The sequence below is a fragment of the Primulina huaijiensis genome, chromosome 11, assembly GCF_012295235.1.
Source record: "Primulina huaijiensis isolate GDHJ02 chromosome 11, ASM1229523v2, whole genome shotgun sequence".
NCBI lineage: Eukaryota > Viridiplantae > Streptophyta > Magnoliopsida > Lamiales > Gesneriaceae > Primulina > Primulina huaijiensis.
Window position 1 is genome coordinate 20,044,460 of NC_133316.1, and position 18,116 is coordinate 20,062,575.

The following is an 18,116-nucleotide window of genomic DNA, read 5'->3' on the forward strand; positions in this document are numbered from 1 at the left end:
AAAAAAAAAAAAAAAAAAAAAAAAAAAAACAACGGATGCACAATTAATTAATATACCGTCTTGCACACTAAAAAATGATCTAAGTGTAGTTTAAAAGAATACATGGGATGCACTAGAAATTTGTATATATAGAAAAAAGTTGTATTTCTAATGAATTACCCATTTAAAAAATGTATTTTCCGTGAGGGAAAATTGCAATTTTCGTTCCATAAGTTGACATGTTTTGAGTTTTAGTCATGTAACTTGTCAATTTTTTGATTTCATACAATAAATTGAATTTTTTTGGGTTCTTTTTTTCTAAAACCACTAAATTATCGAATATAATTTATTTAACATTGATTCCCCTACGTGGCACATCATGTGGAGAAAACAAAGTCATGTTGCTCAAACTAAAAGCAATTTGACAAAAAAAATTAAGAGATAAATAAAGCAACACGACCCCAATATATACTTCATAATGAAAAGAAAAAAAGTATGTTGTTTCCCTTTGTATTTGTTTATGTTTATTTTAATGTATGTAATGTAAACTTTATTCTTGTTGTATGAGTCATGTATTAGAATATCAATGTAAAAAATAGGTAATATCCAATCAATTTATTGATTTCAGACAAAAAAAAGGACTAAAACAAAAAAAAATTCGAGCTACTAGATGAAAATTAAACTAGAACAAAATACAGGATGAGAAACCAAAACAAGCTAACTTACATGACTAAAATTATAATTTTCGGCACAAGGTTTATTCACAATCGTTATCCATAAAAATGCGATCTTGTTAACTCCATCTATTATTAATCCGTTGTATCACCTAATTCCACCGAATTTCTTTTTTTTTTTCCTGAAATGTTTTTATTAATGGACAAGAGAACATAACATGCATCTCTACAAATGCCACTTGCTTCAAAGTTCTTATATCCCTATATAAACCAACCATCACATAAGAATAACTTGCACCAAACTGAATAACTAACCCATGGCACCAAAATCTCAAATCACCAATTTTTTTGTGTTCTTATTCTTCACACAAGTCATTTCAATTCATCCTAATTCTACAATCAAATCTTGGTGCAGCCGAACTCCATATCCACAACCCTGTGAATACCTCTTTTCACACAAGTACCCTAACAAATCCATCAAATCCAAATCCGATTTCTTCAAACTGTCGAAAGAACTCGCCCTAGACCGCTGCATGGCTGCGCAAGACAACCTGAAATCGCTCGGTCCAAAATGCCGCAACAAACGAGAAAAGACTGCTTGGGCCGATTGCGTCGAGTTATACCATAGCACAATACGTAAGCTCAACCAGACTATTGATCCAAACGTGAAGTGCAGTTCTGATGATGTGCAAACTTGGCTCAGCACCGCTCTGACGAATGTCGATACGTGCAGAACTGGTTTCGTAGAACTTGGTGTCACAGATTATGTTCTCCCGTTGATCTCGAACAACGTTAGCATGTTGCTTAGCAACACGCTAGCCTTGAATAATGTCGGTGGAGGGTTTCAGAAGCCGAGTTATAAAAAAGGCTTCCCGGGTTGGATGAAGCCTGGTGACCGGAAGTTGCTGCAGGCCTCCAATCCTCAGGCAAACGTGGTGGTTGCTCAAGATGGTTCTGGCGACTACAAGACAGTGGGTGAGGCGATTTCTGCGGCGGGAAATTGGCCTGGAAGTGGAAGATACGTGATATATGTGAAGCAGGGTACTTACAACGAAAATGTGAATATTGGAAATGGTTTAGAGAATATTATGTTGTATGGGGATGGGATTGGACAGACGATCATCACCGGAAGTAGGAGTGTCGGAGGAGGGAGCACCACTTTCAACTCGCCCACTGTCGGTAAGTGTCATGTTAGATTCGGTATTTTGATAAATATATATCATATATATGTTAGTCACATATTAAATTTGGTATATTAATAGACTATATTGTTATATATATTTAATCGAATTGAACTGATAACTTTGTATCCTTTTAAATAAAAAATAATCAGTGGATCTTTTTTTTAAAAAAATAAATATTGACATGTAATTCATATTTCACATAATTACTCAAATGTTGAGTTTCGAAATGGATATATAAATCAAACTTTTTTTGAGAAAATTAAATGATACTTTGAATCTAATTTTATAATTTCTTGAGTTCCTAGCTATAATGTTTAAAGGAATTTAGCGTATTCCACTCCAATAGTTAATATTCTTGGTCAAATAAAAAAGATTGAAAAAATCAATTAATATAATTTTTGATTTAAATTAGTTGGAAAAATCATATCTCCACATATATATAACATGGAATATGATTTATGTGAGACGGTCTCACGGATTTATATCCATGAGACTTTTCAAGAAAAGTAACGTTTTTTCACGGATTAGTCGAATATGAGACGGTCTTATAGGAGTTTTTGTGTATAACGTACGTGACAACCAAGAACTCCTCCCCTCACCATTTGTAAGAAGGATAATACTAAATTATTATCTTACTTTCATACATTGTTTGGTTCAAATTCCAATTCTTCATATCGATCAATTTAATTATTATCTATCATAATATAAATCATTATTATCTCATCTAATGAGTCAAGTTGTTCCTAACTTCGATAAATGGCGATATGAATAATTAATTGATTATTATTTAAAATAATGAAATATATTGTTGAAAACTTTTATATTAGAAATCTTATTACTTCATAAATTGACGGAGACCATTTTATGGAAAGAATTTTATTAAATAATTGGAATTCAAAAAATTACTCTTTTTTAATAAAAATTTCAAATTATAATAATTTGCAGCTGTTATTGGTGCTGGCTTCATCGCCCGAGGAATCACAGTCAGAAACACTGCTGGAGCCAAAAAACACCAAGCTGTCGCACTTCGGTCCGGTTCCGACCTCTCTGTATTCTACGAATGTAGTTTCGAGGGCTATCAAGACACGCTCTATGTCCACTCCGAGCGACAATTTTACAAGGAATGCAACGTATATGGCACCGTGGACTTTATATTCGGCAACTCGGCCGTAGTGTTCCAAAATTGCAATTTATACCCAAGATATCCCCCAAACAGGATAAATACCATCACAGCTCAGGCTCGGAGTGATCCAAACCAAAACACGGGGATGTCCATCCAAAAATGTCAGGTCACCGCTGCTTCGGACCTTAAACCAGTGCAAAGCTCCGTGCAGACGTATTTGGGTCGTCCCTGGCAACAATACTCTCGTACGGTGTTCATGGAGACTTTCTTGGATAGTCTCATTGACCCGTCAGGTTGGTTGCCGTGGGACGGGAACTTCGCGTTGGATACTTTGTACTACGGAGAGTATGCGAACACGGGTCCGGGTTCATCTACAGCGAACCGGGTGAAATGGGGGGGTTACCATGTGATTACTAGCGCGACCCTCGCATCTCAATTTACCGTTGGGAGTTTTATTGCAGGGAATTCTTGGTTACCTGGTACTGGGGTGCCATTCACTTCGGGTCTTTAATATATTTGTTACATTTTATAATCGGTTTCCGTTTGAAATAGTTTCGTTATAAGTGTAGAAAATAAATTGATGATCTGCGATTGCAATAAATGTGATATTTGTAGTGAGATAGTCCCATTGACCCGGCGGGTTGTGTGACTTATTCAAGATAAAACTCCTTTTCTCATTTGATAATATTGGCGAACACCGATCGACTTTGACTTCGCTTTAATTGAACTCTGTTCAACAATGGAGATCGTTCTCTCTTGAATATCTCAATTCACACAATGAAAACGGTGACACATCTCGCACACACAAACTGAAAAGTTCACAGTATGATATATGCACTATTTTCGCATGTATATTCTTCAAATCTTGTCTGCAATTTTATCTTTATCAAACTTGGAATTTAAAAGATTAACATTATGAACCTAGTCATTTTTCCATTACACATTCATCAACAGCCACACACATCTTTTCCTAAAATATGAGATTATTCAACTAAGATAATCTCAAGATACAAGATATGAAAAGAATATTTACAAATGATAAGTAATTTTTTTTATTAGAGGTTTATATCATAAAATTGAATCATCATGATATTGATATGATTTTTTATATAAATAAAAATAGTCTATGAATTTCGTTCAATTAAAGTGAAATAAATCGTATATTAAATGCATTTTTGACTTTTGGTTGCATGGCGGCGGTTTGCTGGCCGCACGCACAAGATTTCTCCAATATTAATATATGGTGCATGGTACAACACTACTTAATTACAATCCAAACTTATACTAATTACGTACTAATTAGCATCCATAGACTTCAACTTAACCATTAAGTGGAAACCGCGTCAACGGAATGGAAATAATTCTGATCAACCAGCAAATTATACAATTTTTATTATGATTTATGAAGTGTTTGTGAGTAGTGTATACGAGGACTCTTCTTACTTGTACAAACTAACTTGTTTAGTTGCACATAAATAAATTAATGGAGAAATTCATTTTCCAAAAATCAGTTCGAGAGAGATGATTATCTAAATCCATATATACAAGTTTTTATAAATTTAAATCCAATTGATGTGAAACATCAAACACACCCTCTTACGTTCAGGAATAAACAAATATAACGTGAAATTTACAATACATTTGCGGATGACTCATAATGACATATCCAACATATAATGGTGAGTTTGAGCTTTGTTTTCATGCCAAGATTAAAATTTAAGTCTAACTCTACCCAAAAACTAGCTCAAAGTAGTGGACTGCAAACTCTATTCTTCAATACAAATTGATGTGTACAATATTATCTTGTGGGCCCCATGTATCATTATTCACATAAAATTATTTTAGAAAAACAATATATAGGATTGAGTGCTTGTCGCTCTATCCAAAATTATTGTCGATGGTACGTAACAGTGTAAATAAATCTTTTAAATCGCATAACAGCTCAAACATCACGTTTTGATTTTTTACCAAGCAGGGACAACTGTTACACTCAGCAATCTTCATCTCAATAATTACACTCCTTGCATCAATGAAAATCGAACTTGTGACTTTAACTCTGATACCAGTTGTAAAACTTATCGCTTGTTGTTATATCAAAAGACATAGATGGTGGCAACGGTATAAATCAAATATTTTAAACCGCATAGCAGTTCAAATATCACGTTTCGATTTCTTTATTTAGCATAAATAATTATTACACTCAACACAGTGATAGTCATTAGATCTATTTTAGAGCTTTTATAAGTCGAACTAAACCCTCGTTCGGATAAAAAGGGCCCGGATAAGTGTTCTCAGTACCCGTTATTAGGCATGCCGGACGATGCCTAATAGTAGGAATGAGACAAAAAGTTATTCGATATAATTAATTAGCAATGGAACATACATGATTCTATTGCTACTCTTCACAAAATTTGAGATTTTCAGAGATTTTCATTTTGTCCCAGAGTATATATAAGAAACCACTATCCGTTAGTTATGACATACATATATACATTGCTTTCTATAGAGTAAAAATAATAATAATGAAAGTGATCCATGTATCAAGTATTCCTAATACCCAATAAATCATGCAAATCAGTGAACGTAAACATATCAACCAATTTCAAGGGTCTCACCGAAGAAATAATGTTAAAGATATAACTAATATATTGTATAATGATATTTACAACAATTATATCATAAAATTTTGTTATTATATCGTGAGATTGTCGCTGTATTCGTCACTGAAATTGTTTGATCAATATATACTATTATACGCTACCTTGGGCTCACTGTCAAAACATAAACCAAAAGGCCCAGTTATTTGAGCCCATAAAATTAGAAACCCGATCGATTCTGACTAGGCGTTTCCCGAAATGGAGGAGTGTCGGATTCGTGTGTTTAAAAAGCAATTGCAGCATCGAATCATCGGATCCCGCAAATCCAACTGTAATAACTGACGGATTCGGATCGCAATCAGGACAGGAGTGAGGTGGAGGAGCTGTTGGGAAACGAGGCGGATCCGTGTAGATCTGGATTGCTGCGGATCCAATTATGGACGTGTTGCAGGAGTCGGGATGGGAAGAGCTCCGCAAAGAGGCGCGAAAACTTGAAGGCGATCTCGATGTGAAGCTCTCTTCCTATGCGAAGCTCGGCTCTCGGTTGACCCAAGGAGGTACTAATTTTGTCTGCACCAGCAATTATTTTGGTGTGATGCTCATTTTATTTATCCATCGTTCTTGCAATTTTACTCTGCACCGATATTTGCCAATGGTGACGGGAAGTTTATTGTTGTAAAACCTGTATTTTCATTTTAAGTTTGGGACAATGTTTTATATTTTAGGTGTAGAAGCTTCGGTTGCTGTTTTAGGATGGCTTTTCGTGTAAATTTTGGATGTAATTGGGAGTGATTAGTGCTTTAAACAATTTTTCAGGGATAATTTGGAAGTTAATTGTGAAACTTATCATATACTTTTTGATTAGTTTGTGGATAGGAGTCTTGTTACTTGAGTGATGTGTATTGATAATGCTATGAAACGTGATGATCTCACAATTTGGCTTATTAATCGATTCAGAAGCAAGCAGAACATGGCTCAATATCTGAATAACTCCGTGTTGATACTCTAACTCGCTTTTGTTTTATACATGTGCTGTAACTAGTTGGATGTAAGAGATTTATATGAAGAGGAATGTTGTGCTGAAGGCTTCTTGTTTAGTTGTTGGGTTTTGTTGTTTTCCTCTATAATCTCATATTTACAAAAATAGAGAAAATACTTCTGAGAAAAGGCACATGCATATGGATCTTTGCAGTTTATTCATATGACATATCATCAGTTAGGTTGCGCATGGATGAGAGGTTTTGAGTTGGAAGGAGAGATTTGTTTGGGGAGGGATTTGAAAGGTTTGAAATTACACTCATCTTGAACGACTTTTAAATCCATCACAATCACCATTACATTTACATAAATTAAGGAAGTGGTAGATTTGAAATATATTTAACATAAACTCATCCAATCAATCAAATGAATTGTAAATCCATATTTTCAATTTCCTCCATCCAAGTGCAACCTCAGTGTTTGGTTCTATTGGCATGTGCCTGATTGAAGATGAAAACCAACAATCTACTCTGTCTCTGTATTTCTAATGAGTTTCCATTTTTGAACCAGATCATTGTATGCTTTTATCTCCATATTATGCAAACATCCGAGAAAGCAAGTGACATGGCATTCAGTATACTTTAGCCTGCTTGAGGTGAATTGGATTAAAAAGTCAAGTCTTGTAAGAAACATCATGATATTAATAATTAATATCTCTGAACAGGTCTTATAGAAGTTGTTCTTCGGCATCCCCCACAATTTATTTTATAGTATTTGTTGAAATCATGTTGTGTTAGTTTGTAATCTATACAATGCTTCAGGTCATGCAGTAGAATTCGAGTAAACATTCCAACATTCTTCCTAAAGTATAAATAAAATTATTGTTATGATTGCAAGGTCTCTCTCCTGGGATAGTCTGGAAATATTGATAACTTGATAAATCCTTTGGTTTTATTTTTTGACTTTCACTTGGGTGCTCATGTATTTGAGCTGTACTGTTTTCCAGGCTATGTCGACCCCGGTTCACCAACTCTTGGTTCTAGCAGGTCTTTGAAGTCTGTGGAAATGGAGATTCAGTCATCACTTGAGAAGCTACAGGATATATATGATTCCATGAGTCGATGTGCTGCATCTGCTGTGCCTACTGCTTCAGTTACTCAAAAGCTAGCAAGACACAGAGACATACTACAAGATTTTACTCAGGTTATTTACTTGATTCATGATCTTTTTTCTAATATGTTATTACTTGCACAGATGAAGAAGCCAGAAAATTTTGTTTCTTAGTTCAATTATATTTCCTTATCCACCAAAACAATGAAAAACATTAGAACAGCTCAAGCAAAAATTTTGTCCATTTTATTCATTATATCATCTATGAAGGTAAAAACGGAACTAGGTAAGTTTCGATCACGTTAACTTGCAAGTTGCGACATTTCTTTGAAATTTAAATTTGCTTGCATAAGCGATAAGTATAAACCTTTTGTTCTTCTCGTCTTTGATTCACTCGTTTTTATGATCTGTGTTAATAGAAACAATCTAATGATTGAAAAAATTGGTGTAGGTGTTTCAGACCTTTTGGCTTTTGTTTTTGCATCGTGTCTTGGGTTTTTCAAAATGCTTCCTTGTGCGCTTTTCTTGTGTCAGTTTTTGTATTGTTTGCGGTCTATCTTTTTTATCTGTTATCGTGGTTAAGTTGACTTCTAATACTAATATAGGAATTTAGGCGCATCAAGGGAAATATTAACTCGACGAGGGAACATGTGGAGCTTCTTAGTTTTGCCCACGATGATATCAGTGACTACAAGGTGAGAGCATTAAATTTCTAATTATCAGTAAAAAAAACAAAAATTTCTTGGTGCTCTTCTTGCTAAATGCTAACTATGTGCAGGCATATGACACCGATTCTCCAAGAATGCAGTTACTGAGGGAGAGAGCTGCCATAGATGGAAGCATATCTCATGTAAGACTTATAGGCTGATTGACTAGAGTGTCTTGATAAATATCACAGAAGAATGTGTGAATTGGCGAGCGAACAAGGTTGATGATGAAATCATTCAAATTATACCATTGATATAACGCTAATATACCAAGTGCCAGCTATGGATTCCATGTCATTGTGGGAACTTGTTAGTTTACCAAACAGTTTTTACATTTTTTTAATCTGGGAGTGACTTCTTATGCTTTTTTTCATTTGAAAGCCCAACTCTTTTGTTCTGATTTGGGATGGAAATAGTAGCTCACCATATATTGATGTGTATTCTTGTGGTTTTTTCCAACTTGTTGCACTGTCACATGACGGAATCAGGCATAATAGCATTAAACATTATTTACACTTTTTTATGCAGTTCAAAATTCTTGTGTAAGTAATCGCGATGCTCCACTCTTTATTTTCTTTATTAGCAAGACTGATTTTGTAAGATTGAAATCACAATCCTTGTTGGCCTTTTTTTTTTGTAATTGCATGGTTTTATGTAAGTTTTGCAGCTTCTCGTGGCTATGCATCTTTTATCCCGTAAACACTCTTCATTACCCCCTTACAGATAGATGATGTGATTAACCAAGCTCAAGCAACGAGAGCTTCCTTGGCCTCTCAAAGGTCCTTGTTTGGAGACGTTCAAGGAAAACTTAAGACACTAAGTGATAAGTTTCCGGTCATTCGTGGGGTACTTGGTAACTATCTGCTGATGACATTTTTTTTAGTTTTTTTTTTATTATTTGAAAATACATTTAAGAATATGTTATTGACAGGTTCGATCAGAAGGAAGCGATCAAAAGACAATCTCATCCTATCTGCAGTCATTGCTTCCTGTACACTTTTTCTTATCATCTATTGGCTTTCTAAGTGAACACACTGTCTGTTGTCAAAAGTATGAGGCTTTTCCAAGAAATTTTGCCGAGTTTTTCGATTCCAGTCGTACCTTATTTGACGTTATATTGTCCGAGACTCGTATACACACCTATAATCATTTATTCAATATATCTTGTTTGCTCGTTACAGAAGTATTGAATCATGGGATTCTCTATTTCATTTGAAATTAATTGTCAAACGATTACTAATTGTTGCTATGTGCTCGCACAACATTTAGTTTAGAAGAATCACGTATAATTCTTTTTTGTGTGAGGGGTCCAAATAATAAGTGGTTGTAGGAGTGCATGTAAATTGAGTTGCTAGCGAACAGTTCAGTTGTTCAAAATAGGCTTTGTCCGAACTCGGAATCTAGGTCTTGCTCGAACTACTGAAGCTGCTGAGCGGAGCCATAAGCACATATAAATTGCACTCACTGAGATTCTCGGACTCTAATCATATTTATGTTTGAATTTTTATTATTTGAATCATTATATATCTATACGTTTGTGGGATGTTTAGTCGTTTCCAGGGACGTAGCCAGAAAAAGTTTCGATCCTGGGCTAAAAATTTGGGCTAAAATGTGTGTTAAAATTTGTGATATACTCAATGTTATTTTATTTTTTAAATTTGAGGGCTAAAATGTGGACTAAAATGAGGTAAAAATTTTTTTTTTTTAAAAAAAACTCAATCCATATTTTTAAATAAGCCTAAAAATCAAGCCTGGGTTGGAGCCTACCCCAACCTTTGGGGTGGCTCCGTCCCTGGTCGTTTCTAAATTTTTATGTTTTCAAGGTCGAAGTATTTCATATATACGTGAATCACATGTGATTTATATAAATGGACAACTCGATCACACATGGCCAAGTTTGAATATTCAAATCATGCGTGGATTTAAATTATGATTTGATCGGTGTAAATACCTAATATGTGAGGCAAAAAAGAGTAAAATATTTGGTATGTTTTCGGGGAAGTTGGTGAAAAATCTCTAATCAAAATATTTCTTTGGGTTCACTCCCTACCCACAAAATTGTGGTACTATGTCATACAAAATGTGGTACACTTCATGTGGAAATGTGGTATTAAAAAAATACCCAGAGATTGAACACAAAAAAAATCGACGGCTGGGGACTGAAGACCAATTTCCCTTATATTTTCAGTATTGGTAGGGATAGGTTGTCCTGGACAACCATTGGGATGACTTGATTAATTGCTATGTACACACTGTAACAAATTACAAGGACAAACTCCTGCTGGCATTTTTAAATGCTTGTTCAGTTTGACATTGTGCTATGTCATTTTAATTTATAGGTCCATATATCTTTTGCAAATTTTTAATTTCATGGGTTAAAAATTTTAGTATTAAAAATAAGATAATTATCTTTTATTAGTCTCACTGAAATTTTTTTTAAAAAAAAAAACATTTTTAGGTAAATAGTAACACTTCGAATTCCTTTGCTAATATATATATACACACACACACATATATATATATATACATATATATCACTTCAACAGAATATAATGTATCAGGCGATGCAGCGCAAAAATGAAGGAGAGGAGAAAACATGTGAGTTCCACCTCTATGACATGTCAATGCGATGATAGTGAAAATGGCAGATTGCCTCGTTATTTTTTTTGCAAATAGAATATGAGAATTTTGATAAAATCACAACGTATGACAATAATTGACCGAGACATCGCCTGAGAACAAATAGTGATTTCATTTTTTTTTTGTCCGAAGCATGTAGTAAGGTTGAATCATATATTATTTTAATTAATAACTTTCATATCTAATTTCAATGAAATTACAAAATAAATTAGATAAAAATATAATAGGTTTTTTGTAGCCTGGCGACAGCCATATATATATAATCATAAATAAGCTAGCTAGCTCGTCTTTTGTCAAAACTTTTTGCCACCTCTATGGAAAATTAGATGCCTTTTTCATTCTTACAAACATCAAAGCATGGAGATTCATAAATCACATTTAGTGCCTAGATTTCTTGTAATATTTTAGAGGGAATCTGCAGTAAACTCTTCACTATAGGTGAATGGGAAATAAACCTTACAGGCATTTATATTTCGTACACTCCATACACCTATGCTTATATGTAGCAGACTCTATGCACAACCAAAAGCCTGCAGTTGCAATTCCAGCATGATCAAATATAATTTAATTTTTATTTTAAAAACATCATTTCAACAAATATTTGCATAGAGAACTTGTGAACTCAATGCTTAAAGTCTAAAGATTTTAAACCAAGCTTTGATGCAGCTTAATTAATACATAAAACTCGAGCTCAAGTTGGAGTACAAATAGTGTATAACCGAATCCGATTCAATTTGTCTGCTGTTATAAGACTATATATCCCGACAAGACAAACATCATTTTTCCAGCATCCAAATAAACCTATTTTCAAATTTTATTCGCATGAATACATACACATACATATAGAGAAAAGTCTAGTCTGTGTAGTATAGACAGCCCCTACTATTCAGCGTAAGAAGATGCCAAAAAACATGTTTCAGCGCTCACCGTTCTTTATCTGTTAATAACTTTATTGATTTTCACACTCTCCGGTGTGTGTTTCTGTGAGGGATTTGGTGGTGTGGATATCTAAGAAAATATGATTTTCCCTTTACAATTAATATATATCACACACTAAGTCATAGTACCAGTGACAGGCCAAGTATTATTAAGCTCCAATTAATCTTGAATAAATACTCCATAGAATGAGACGACATGAATTGCTAATTACATACATAATAATACCATCTCATTATTATAATTTTTGTACATAAAAACTCCTGTGAGACAGTCTTACATGTCAATTTTGTGAGACAAATATTCTATTTGGGTCACCAATGAAAAAACATTACTTTTTACGTTAAAAACATAACTTTTTATTGTAAATATAGATATGATTGACTCGTCTCACAAATAAATATCCGCGAGATCGTCTCACAAGAGACATACTCATTTTTACTCATTTTTTAATGGATTACAAGATAAATTTGAAAAGTAAGAACTATTGTCCTAGAACTTACTCTCCCCCAACCAACGCCATTCAGGATATATATTAGATAAGTTTGAGACAAAAAATACATACACGCATTTGTCAAGGTGATTTTTTTAAAATTGCCATTGTACTAATTCTGGGAAGAAAAAACTGAAGGCAATAAAAGGTCTCATAAATTGAGGTTCAGTAATGCATCTGTCTCCCCTACATGCGCCATTCACTATTGTCTTAGCGCATGGCTCTGTGCTCATCACCGGAAACCTCCAAAAAAAATCTGAATAAAAAAAACAAATGTACATCATTTTTCTAGCATCCAGTCACTTAAAATCCCAAAATATTTTTAAAAAAAATTTGCATAAATTTTCGCTTTATAGAACAAAAGAAACTCGAATATATGTATTTGTTTGGTTGAGTAATATATTTTATTTATTGATTACAAAAAACTACAATTGTATCATACTCTTAATGCTTACATCTTTGATTTCTTGGTTGGTTGGTTATGCTTCATTTCACCTTCTTTACTCATCTGCTTCCCGAGAGTCATTTCCGATTCCACAAATCCCAGCGTCACTATTGGTATGTTATGCTCTTAACGACTCGTAGAAGCTTGTTAGTTGTTATCGCTGATTTACTTGCCTGCAATATCCAAATTCATTTAGGAAACAAATTGTTTAGACTATAAATTAAGTTGACAAATTAATTCATCATTTAATTCATTAAACATTTTAATGATGGGTTTCGGTAAATTAAAGCTCAAAAAACTGCATTGATTAAAAACTTCCATACATGATGCAAGATTTGAAAAGATAATGCATATCTTGGATATGACGAGGTCTTCTATATAAATAAGTGTTCATTTATTTTGAAAATTGTAAAGTGTGGTCATATGTGGTTGAGGAAGACCATGAGCTTTAAGTATTATATTATTATGAGAGAGTATTAGTTGTTGTCAGCGATTTTTTGAGAAAAAAACTGACACTGTTTATTTTATGTCGCGATATATGCTGAGACAAACTACTGTCAATTTCGTCTTATCATTCTGTTCTGAGAGATTTTCGATTGTTGGTGGTACACACATATTATAAGCCTCGTAATTCATTCATTGGGAGAGGAATGTGCCATTCTCAGGCAATAACAATCCACAAATTCGAAAGGAATTTGATGAAGGCGGAGTTGAAAACGAGTGATGATCACCAAATGAAGTTTACTGAATGTGGTCGTCATAGAGACGTCATTAGAAAAAAAAATAGTTTTTTATTTGAATAAGTCAATGTACGATTGTGACTGTTTATATTTAGCGTATTTGCTTGATAGCTGAGCGTGGTCCCATTGATGTAGGTCGGTTTGGACCGAATCACGTTAAAATTGTCCGTGTTCTTATTTTTTCTTTCATTTTTATTATTTCTTTAATTGGGATAATAATGAAAACTAAGCACAATAAGAGAAAACCGGATTCACATTGTTGAAAATTGGAAGATACATGATCAAGATCGAAATTCGAAAAATAGAAGAAAAAATCGCAAATAAACAAATATACAAGACGGTTAGTTGTCCCACATCGGTTGGGTAAAATGCCTGGATGTTACATATATGGACTTGGACAATCCTTCCCCTTGAGCTAGTTTTTGGGATTGAGTTAGGTCCAAGTTCCATTCTTAACATGGTATCAGAGCTCAGGTTCCACCGTTATGTATTGGACCTCCTATAGTTAGGCCACCCGTTCTGCCAATAATTGGGTCATTTGTAAACTCCACGCTCCAGATGTTCATTCCTGGGCGTGAGGAGGGTGTGTTAGTTGTCTCACATCGGTTGGGTAAAATGCCTGGATGTTACATATATGGACTTGGACAATCCTCCCCCCTTGAGCTAGCTTTTGGGGTTGAGTTAGATCCAAGTTCCATTCTTAACAAAGACCACAAATACATTTTTTTAAAAAAAAATAAACAATTATATACATGAATCAATTTTGTAAAATGTATTCTAAAATAATTGATCTTTTCGTCTTATTTCATGTAAAAAAAATATTACGCATGAATAAATGTGTTTCTAAGACATCCATTTGTTATTTATCGGCGTGTAAAAAATAATATATAGAACATAAATTAAAATAGTACAGAGAAACAGGAACTTATAAATCCATGGTAAATTAACTTTATGGCTTTCATAGTTTAACCAAGAAATTCAATGCATGTCCCACATAATACGATGAATGGTAAAATGATAGGACCAAAAGAATAAGGATTATGCACTTTAATTTGCCATCATAGTAATTTTTTTTGTGTGTGTAGGTCCGTGTGTAGCACATTTCGTCAATCGTCGCGTCCGAATGAGATATTTCAATAAACAATTTACAATTGAAAACTATCTATTAGATGCATGGAGGGACAATAAATTTTGTGTACTTCAAAATGGCTATTATCGAAACTTAAAGAACAACTAATTAATTATTCGGGAATTTTTTTGTTAACATAGATTACTCCTTTTATCCGTGGAAAATATTGCATTTAATCTATTAACAACTTAAACAAAATAGTCTAGCAAGCTTTATGGTGTGAATAATATTCCTAGACATATTTAAAGTTGTATAAAACTTGACAAAACGGGACTTCCTTATTTACGTTGTAAAAAGAAATAGTTTTTTTGTCAGAGGTCTTGGCCTAGTCTCCCTATTTTGTTTGGTGTTATATGAACTGGTATAGATCGATCAAATCCTCCACTTCGACTGGTGGTGTTTTCCTAAGCCATCAATCAACTTTTAAAAAAATAAAATTGAGACTATATTACCATGTACACGTTTTTGTTTTATACACATGATTAATATAGAGTTTGTATAGTATAATATATATTTAATTAAAAATTATCGGAATAGCATATTATTTGTTTGAAAATTTGATAAATTAGTCTTATAATTTTGCCACTTTTGGTTTTTGGTTAGGTAACTTTATCGCCTTTAATTTACGTCCAGTATTTTTCCACTATTTAGATATTTGGTTATTTTTTTTATCCAATTTTCTCTATGGTTGCTGAATTGACATTTTTTCACGACGACATGTAAACTTTGAATTATAGGTTGTGCCACATCACATGTAATGTGAAATTTAACATAAACATCACATCTTCGCTCTTATATCCATAGGCATCAGCTTTTATTTAGATAAATCAAATCCCTAATTTTCTTTCAACAAATCTCTAATTTTCTAAAAAGAAAGAAAAAGCTATTTTACATGAGATTACGACGTCGTATGTTTCTGAAGGAGGAATATTGTTCTGTAAATGTGGAAAAAGAGCACATGTGACGGTTTCTTGGACAAATGATAATTCAGGTCGAAGATTCCATGGCTGTCGAAATTGGAGAGTGAGTGTCTTGTTTCCAATTCTTTGATTTTACAGCTTTCTTGTGCTTTGATTTTTACATTATTTACTAATTTGTTTGGTAAAACCTGTTATTTTCTATGACGGAGTGGTATGTTCAAAATTTGCAAGAAAGAAACTGAAAAATAGAATAAAAAAATTGAAGTTTGAATAATTTCTTAGATGAAGATTAGACGCAGCTCGAATCCATATTTCTTGCAAAATAACTTCTATCCCAGGAAATTGGAGATTTTTTTAGAGAAAAACAAAGATTTATTTCTCCATCCACGTAAAAGTCGATGGATATATGGATATGGGAGGCAGAGGCGCTCAATTTCCCTCCAAGAAAAGTTGATATTTTAAATTCCATATTATGTGTGATGTGACAAAACTTACAATTCGAAGTTTAAATGTCATAAAGAAAAATGACACTTCATAAATTGTGGTCGAAATTGGATAAAAAAAAAGGGATCAAATATCTAAATAATGGAAAGATATTGGACGTTATAATTTTTTGAAATTTCATCAAATTTATTTTCAAAATATTGTCACGAACTAATTATTCCAAAATGTTCTCAAAATAAGTGTTCGATAGGAAAATTCTTTTTTTTTTTTTTTTTTGAAATGCGCATGTAACATTTTAAATCAACTTTTGTGCGCACACTTTTTTTTAAAAAAAAAAAAACATTATTTTGATTTTAATGAAACCCAAATGACACCACTAACGTACTTTTCATGACACCACAATGGATTTATATTGAATGAAATAGAATTGGACCACAAAACCATGTTTACTCTTTCAAGGGTCTACACTCGTTTTTTTATTGGGAAGATTTGCAATCCAATTGTCTAGTCGACAGAGACTTACACAAAAAATTTGATCCATGAGTTAATTAATTGGGATATTTTAGGATAGTGAAATTTATTGCTTAAAGAAATCACTAATTTATTTAACACAAAACTCATGAGATTACTTTTTAATCCAATTGTCTAATGGACCCGATCCGACCTGTTCCAAAATATTGTTTTTCACTACAAAAGTATTATTTTTTGCTAGTTAAGTTATGAAGAAATATTGTGTAATATATGTTGATTTAAATGAAAATTCTGAATTTTTTTTATAGCAAAAGTATATTATATAATATTTGTTGATTTGAGTAAAAAAAATATTATTTTTCATCAGGAGTATCGACCGGGTCAATCCTTCTCATTAAAATATATACATGATATCGTTGCATAAGAAACTTACTATTTATTTAAATATACATACAAAATTTAAATTTTAAGGTTCTAGCCATGAGATGAAACCCCAGATCATTCATTGCACGTGATGCGAAATTTGGTTGGATTAACTATATTTTAAATTTCATCGGGTTCAAAATGTCGAATATGAAAAGAATAATTGTTGCACCAATGAAAAGTGAGACGAGTGCGTTACAAATGAACCAAGAGAGAATTTCATGAACAATTCATAAAGACGAAGTATCGTTGTTTCACTGTGTTGTCGTAACATGTTATAGGTATTTGAAGACATCATTCATACAAATAATGATCGAAGAATTTTTTTTGTTGCTCCGAATTTCGGTCACACGGATTTGCATTATTGTATTTTGGTTATTGATATTTTAGGATGCAAATTACTTCCTTGAATTGCTGAGGAATATAATTTTTCGTTTCTTGACTAGTATTTATTTTGTAAACTCGATTTTTTTTCCTAGTGATTATTATTCTCACACTTATTTATAATTATCTTTATCTTTCTTTTAATTAACCAATTTAACACAATTAGGGGTGAACAAGATTTCGGTTAAACCGAATTAACCAACCGAACCAAGCCAATTCGGAAATTCGGTTTGGTTATTTCGGAAATTCGGTTTTTCAATTAAAAAAATTCGGTTATATCGGTTAATTCGGTTCGGTTACGGTTTTCAAAATTTTGAAATCGGTTAACCGAATTAACCGATATAATAAATACTATTATTTAATAAATTTTTTTTTATCAATTTTTATATATTTTTTAATTTTTAATTTTAAAATCAATCTTAATTCTAATTTTAATCAACCCTTAATTTTAAAATTAACCCTATCAATTTTTATATATTTTTTAATTTTTAATTTTTATGTTTATAATCCATATATAATTAAATTTAAATCACAAATTTTTTTAAAACTAATCGATTAATTGCTAAATATTTCGGTTCGGTTCGGTTATTGCTAATTGGGTTCGGTCATTCAAGTAACAGTATTTCAAAAACAAAGCCATAGCAAATTGAAAATTGTGTATAAATGTATTGTATATATATTGAAAAAATCTAAATTGATATGACACATATTTTTAAAATAGTGAAAGGCTATTATTTAA

General features: G+C 32.7%; 2 protein-coding genes across 2 annotated transcripts; both read left to right on the forward strand.

Annotated features, from left to right (window-relative positions):
• Positions 1–885: 885 nt before the first annotated feature.
• Positions 886–3,626, forward strand: LOC140987409 (pectinesterase 2-like). The gene is made up of 2 exons (XM_073455899.1): positions 886–1,832; positions 2,783–3,626. The coding sequence occupies exons 1-2, from the start codon at positions 971–973 to the stop codon at positions 3,469–3,471; spliced, it is 1,551 nt and encodes a 516-aa protein (XP_073312000.1). The 5' UTR covers positions 886–970; the 3' UTR covers positions 3,472–3,626.
• Positions 3,627–5,798: 2,172 nt separating this feature from the next.
• LOC140987135 (Golgi SNAP receptor complex member 1-2-like) lies at positions 5,799–9,535 on the forward strand. Its single transcript, XM_073455540.1, has 6 exons — positions 5,799–6,114; positions 7,542–7,738; positions 8,251–8,340; positions 8,424–8,495; positions 9,076–9,205; positions 9,284–9,535. Exons 1-6 carry the CDS (start codon positions 5,994–5,996, stop codon positions 9,379–9,381), a joined length of 708 nt encoding a protein of 235 aa, XP_073311641.1. The 5' UTR covers positions 5,799–5,993; the 3' UTR covers positions 9,382–9,535.
• The last annotated feature ends 8,581 nt before the right edge of the window (positions 9,536–18,116 follow it).

What these genes read in the sequence shown, in the direction of transcription:
- LOC140987409 (XM_073455899.1), top strand. Translation starts at nt 971, where the DNA reads ATGGCACCAAAATCTCAAATCACCAATTTTTTTGTGTTCTTATTCTTC. An exon ending in TTTCAACTCGCCCACTGTCG is followed by an intron (nt 1,833 to 2,782) that starts GTAAGTGTCATG and finishes AATAATTTGCAG; the next exon opens with CTGTTATTGGTGCTGGCTTC.
- LOC140987135 (XM_073455540.1), top strand. Translation starts at nt 5,994, where the DNA reads ATGGACGTGTTGCAGGAGTCGGGATGGGAAGAGCTCCGCAAAGAGGCG. An exon ending in CTCTCGGTTGACCCAAGGAG is followed by an intron (nt 6,115 to 7,541) that starts GTACTAATTTTG and finishes ACTGTTTTCCAG; the next exon opens with GCTATGTCGACCCCGGTTCA. An exon ending in TAGATGGAAGCATATCTCAT is followed by an intron (nt 8,496 to 9,075) that starts GTAAGACTTATA and finishes ACCCCCTTACAG; the next exon opens with ATAGATGATGTGATTAACCA.